At 34.7% G+C, this 6,063-nt stretch overlaps 1 protein-coding gene across 1 annotated transcript; it reads left to right on the forward strand.

Annotated features, from left to right (window-relative positions):
- The first annotated feature begins 1,558 nt into the window (after positions 1–1,558).
- LOC144358015 (uncharacterized) lies at positions 1,559–3,307 on the forward strand. Its single transcript, XM_078012051.2, has 2 exons — positions 1,559–1,676; positions 2,225–3,307. The coding sequence occupies exons 1-2, from the start codon at positions 1,632–1,634 to the stop codon at positions 2,489–2,491; spliced, it is 312 nt and encodes a 103-aa protein (XP_077868177.1). The 5' UTR covers positions 1,559–1,631; the 3' UTR covers positions 2,492–3,307.
- Positions 3,308–6,063: the final 2,756 nt, after the last annotated feature.

Below are 6,063 nucleotides of genomic sequence, written 5' to 3' on the forward strand. Positions count from 1 at the left end.
GTGGTGAAATCTGAAACAAATTCTTGGTTCACCATTGCCACGGCAACAGCTGAAACACACATTATAAATACCTTCAAATGTATCTTCTACTACAAATTGTGCAGTAAAAAAAACAGAATAGGTCATTCTATTTAACTTGAGCGTGAAGCAAAGTTACTATTGGTTTTGTTTCTATAGTTTTTCATTGCCTAAAAATTTGACCTTGAAGTTGGGGTAACTTTTCGCCAGGAACAGCTTTTTAATTTTTCTGTGATTGTGTTTTTTGAGGAGGGCAACATTGGTCAAACTTAACAGGCAGGTAACACCTTCATTCTAAAAAGGTAGGCAAATTTGAAAAAAAATAGTTCTCTCCTACTGTTGCCATAATAACGACCGAAAACGTGTTGGTCGTAGCTACGCGCAAAATGTATCCCCGTACAAATATTTGAGTCAAAATATCTAATTTGCCTTTACTGAATTGACACGCATACGACGCGCAACAAACCTGTATAAACGTCTTCTGTCTGTGTGTATGTTCAAACTTGATCACTTGAGGCTGGTGACAATGCACAAATAATTTATCGCATGTTTTAAATGTTTAAAATAACATAATTGCATTGGAAGTGCTATACAATAATACTCACACTATATTTGATATTTCCCATTTTGATTCATTAACAATTTTTGCTCCAGTTTTGTTTGTAAATAATTCACCGTTGCTGCTCCTACAAATAGAGGAGAAGGTAGAGATGAAAGTTATTAATTAAACATTTCTTTAACATTGAGTTTACAGTTTTATGGACAGGTTGACCAGCGTAAACACCATATCAACTGTTCTGTTAAATGTCTGTTGTTAATGAATATAATTGAAGACCAGATACATGTATATACTCAATGTTCAAGATTCAAGTTTATAGTAACACAACTTGATCAGAATAACGTGTACGTTGCACAACTGGAAACAGTGTAATACGCGATTTATGGAGGCTGTATATGTGTTTTGTTTTGTTTTTTTTTCAATTTCACTGCTTGAATTTCTTTACACAGAGCGTCAACTAACAATCTTTGCCTGTGGTTGAAGGTTGGTGTCTCAATATTACATATAAATACAGGAAGCACGTAAATCAAACGTACCCTCTACTGGGTCAGTGTCATTCAATTAATTAATATCACTTACATTGGTATCTTTATTTTGTTAATATCTACCACCATTAACCAGTTTTTTTGACAGTATGTACGAAAATGTCAGTGTTTCTTAACCTGATCAAATAATTAATCTGTAATCGATTCAAATATTATTTGTACCTGAGAAAGTCAACCGATAGGACAGTATTTTTTTTCTTGTTCACTGCATGGTTTTTATTAAAGCGAACCTAAATGCGGCCTTAATTTATAGTTGTGTATATTCTAAACTGTATTCGAAATAATATTGCAGTGGTTTAATTTTGTTTTAATTATAACTGTAGCTTGGATAGACATTTGAAGTGCTTGCAATTAAACACCATGGAGGCCATTCATGGAGGGGAATAAATAACGAACGAACATATTTAACATCCGGGTACTTTTCAAAGCTATGACGTTTTAGTATCTGATCGCATTGACACGCAGATCGCCGCAAACCAACCGATCTGACACATACCGCGCGTGTAACTATGGGAAAAGTGGTCGGAACTATTTCCAAAATGGCGGCCTCCAAGGTAAGATAATCTTCGCCCACTGCTATTCAAATTTTACCAAATATTTTGTCTCTGCGAGTTTTCTTTGTCCTCGCAAAAAACATTTGAACACAATGCAGGTTCAAGGAGAACTCGGAGAGAATTATTTAGTGCAGTCAATGTCATTTACAATGTGTTTTATCCTAATGTGTGTGTTTCGACGATGGACACTTCCGCATTTGGAGCATTACATGATAGGCATTGCATTTACCAGAACTACAACATTCTAGCAGTATCTGTAAAGCTAGCAATAAAATGTATATTTTTTGTGCAGTACTAATAATTATCATGTATCATATTTATTATTAAGTATTTATGCTGCTTGATTAGATGCATCACATTTTTTACATTTTAGTTTCGGTATATTTTGTAAATTGTGGTTATCAACATTGCAGCCTTTTTTATATTATGTTACTTTTATGATTTTCGTCAAGGGAAGGAAGTAAATAAAGAGTCAAACTCTGTAGCAAATATCTACCTCTATATACTTGATGATTCTAATGTTATACTTATATATGTTTGTTATTTAGGATGTTAAAAGTTACTGCAAAAACCAATTCACCCCAATGAAAATTGCACAGGCAGCAATGTGCATCTCGTGTGGAAAATCGCCAAAGGGGCATTTACGTTTACTTGGCAGGAATGCAGCACTGGCAAAGACTTATATGGATTTGTTGAAAGTGTTGGATATTAAAGTTGATCTTAAAGGTGTGAAAATATATCTTTGTGATGGCTGCATTAATTTGGTGTTGAAGATACGTGAACTGAAGGATAGCTGTTCTCAAGTATGTGAATAACTTTCATTATGCAGGAATAAAAGAGTAATACAACATTTGGTGTCACCAGAGTTAAAAAAGAAAAAAAGCAAAGATGTCAGAGAACTGATGGGCAGTACCTCAAGAAAAAAAATTGTCTCTGAATTTCAGCAACGCACCTGAAGTTTTATTGGAAGTCTCTTGTACAGATCACTCGTATGCAATGACTGAAACAAGTAAACTTTATCATACACACAATATCTTTCATCTAAGTGACCAGATGCTGGAATCAAGAGAATTACAGTCCCTTAAGGAAATCATTGGTAGTGAGGATGGGAAAGTGTCTGCTAGGGAACTGGCCTACAGTATTATGGAAATACCGGTATTATCAAAGGCTGTTAGAAGTATTCACTTAGGGTTGGACCATTTGATTTTTGGGGGGGAGGTCAGAATTAAAAAAAAAAATTGTGAAGTGAAGGGTTCTTCAAAAAAAAAATTGTTGCTTCACCAGTGTAAAAAAAAAATATTTATCACTATATGACTTAGGGAAAAAAATGCTGTTGTCGTGTCATCTCATTCACTTGAATTACCGCGTCATAAGAATATGCCAATTCTTCCTGCCAAGACATGGGGGCACAGAGTACAAGAAGAAACTATGTTATATATGAATGGATGCCAATGATTCTGGTTTGTGGATTAATTAATAGCAGAGGGAAAATTAATATCTGCATTTCAATATTAATTTCAAGAACAATTTCATTCTGGTTGCATTTAGATTGTATACCATATATGCTCTATTAGAAGAGCATCTCCAATAGAAGCACATGTACGGCAACAATTGCATTGATTGTATACTGATTTATTAAAATATGATGTATTTTGACCATAGAAACACCTCTGTTATTTGCATAAGAGCATGCGTTACTAATAGAGCAAATACGGTATTGCATGCAATATCTCTGACAATTTAGCTGTTTTAGTTTAAATACATTTTACAGACTAAAACAGAAACATTGTTAGAAAAGTTGCTTGCAATATTGCTGACTACTGTAAAATACTTTATTTTCTCTGGAATTTATTTTTTGCTGAAAACAGCTTTTTGGCATAGTGTGGATCTAATTTTCACTATGTTGTATTAAGACTCAATGCAACGTATAGAGAAAGCTGCATTTTCACTGGAATTTATTTTGCAGAAAATTGACTTCAGGTAAAACAGGGAAAATAAAATGCCAGTGCAAATAAAGCATTCCACGGTATGTTATGTGACTACAATAATAGACAAGATACATTCATGATTGTATGGAACCATGTTTTATTAAACAAGTAATAAATAAAATAAATATCAAAGAAAGCTTAGAAAGAACTTCCGTGTGCTGAGAGTATTGGAAACACATTAAAATTAATTCAAAATTTAAGATTTGCTTTTCAAACAAGAAGATTGGCAACTAATTTTTGTCTGCTATTTGAGATGCATAACATGAAAAAAATGTGATTCACATTATCACAATTTATAATACATACAGAAAATAAATTTGATTTTTCATCCATTGTTTTAGTCAAATTAGTTCCAGAGCACCTCTGCGTTGAATTCAATTTAAATCTGATTTTTTTTAATATCAGAAATGGGCTAATAATAGATAATCAATATGCATTAAACTAATCATGTCTGTGGATTACCTCAATGAACCAAATGAATTATTTTACAAATTAAGCAATTATTATGCATAGATTTAGGTCTGTATATTGTTTCAGGGTGCACATGTACAAAGTTTCATTATAATGTAATGATTAATCCTAACTAAATTAGTTGAAAGCTGAAAAGTAAATTATTATGCAAATTAGGTAATTATTATAGATTATTATTATTATATAAACCTAAAACTAACTTGATCATCACATTGTGTTAGAGTATATATGTACCAAGATTCATTAAATTAAGATAAGTACTGTCACAGACCATCTATGTACGAAGTTTCATTGAAATGTGATTATAACCAAAAATTATGATTTATTATGCAAATTAAGTAATTAATATGATCTGATTTTAGCCCAAAACTAATCAGGTTTGTGTATTGTCCTAGAACATCTATGTACCAAGATTCATTGAAATGGGATAATTAGTACTTGCGATATCAGTGTAAAAGTAAAAAATTAACTAATTATGCAAAATAGTTGATTAATATGCACACATTTTTAGCTTACAATTAATCAGGTCTTTGGATTGTTCTAGAGCATCTATGTACCAAGTTTCATTGAAAAGTAATGAAGTAATAGTACTTGAAATATCAAAAGCTGAAAATTGATTAATTATGCAAATTAGGTAATTAATATTTCACATATCTGTCTGTGCATCGTTCTATGTATCTATGCAAGTTTCATTGAAATGTGATGATTAGTACCTGAGATATCAGTGGAAAAGCAGAAAATTGACTAATCAAAACCTAATCAAATATGCGCATTAGCCCAGAGCTTCTATTCACCAAGTTTCATTAAAAACCAACATACGGTTCTTGAGATATCAGATCACACATACAGACAGGCTAACTGCAAAGACTCGATCCCATTGTGTGCTTCGCACACGGGAGTCAAAAATAAATAAAATGTAATAAAATAAATATTAAAATAAATGAGAAAAATGTTTTGTCAGCAAATGTTTTACACAACACTCTTACAAGGCAATCTCGTTCTGACCTACAATCCGACTCTCACCATCCACCTCACTCACACCTACTATCTCATTCTCACCACCCACCTCACTTTCACCAACCATTCCACAATCCCCACTCACCTCACTCACACCTACTATCTCATTCTCACCACCCACCTCACTTTCACCAACCATTCCACAATCCCCACTCACCTCACTCACACCTACTATCTCATTCTCACCACCCACCTCACTTTCACCAACCATTCCACTATCACCACCAACCTCACCCACACCTAACATCTCATTCTCACCACCCACCTCACTTTCACCAACCATTCCACTATCACCACCCAACTCACTCACAACTACCATCTCATTCACACCACCCATCTCACTCACAACTACCATCTCATTCACACCACCCACCTCATTCACAACTACCATCTCATTCTCACCACCCACCTCACTTTCACCAACCATTCCACTATCATCACCCACCTCACTTTCACCAACCATTCCACTATCACCACCCACCTCACTCACACCTACCATCTCAATCTCACCACCCAACCCACATTCACCAACCATTCCACTCTCACCACCCACCTCACTCACACCAACCATTCCACTCACACCACCCACCTCACTCACACCAACCATTCCACTGTCATCAGCCACTTTAGTACATGTCAGTGATCTTTTGTTGCTTTGTAACAGGATGTGGGGACGATGCACACTTTCTCTTCTTTTCTTTCTTTTTGTTTTCGGACTGCCGACGAACCTTTTTAGTCCCAGCTCGGACAAAGTCCGAAAACAGGGATTATTAATTTGGGTTCCGTTAGTCCGTGTGTCCGTCCGGAGCCATTTCTCGGACATATGGCTGACTGGCAGCCATTTTGTCCCTCAAATTTGCTAAATTCTGATATTTAAATGTGAACAGGGCGATTTCAATCAAACTTTGTAT

Source organism: Saccoglossus kowalevskii, unplaced genomic scaffold, assembly GCF_978046115.1.
Source record: "Saccoglossus kowalevskii unplaced genomic scaffold, keSacKowa6.1 SCAFFOLD_194, whole genome shotgun sequence".
NCBI lineage: Eukaryota > Metazoa > Hemichordata > Enteropneusta > Harrimaniidae > Saccoglossus > Saccoglossus kowalevskii.

Bases quoted from the DNA above. Each gene is read 5' to 3' on its own strand.
- LOC144358015 (XM_078012051.2), top strand. From the start codon at position 1,632: ATGGGAAAAGTGGTCGGAACTATTTCCAAAATGGCGGCCTCCAAG. The intron at 1,677-2,224 runs GTAAGATAATCT...TTTGTTATTTAG, and splicing joins CCAAAATGGCGGCCTCCAAG to GATGTTAAAAGTTACTGCAA.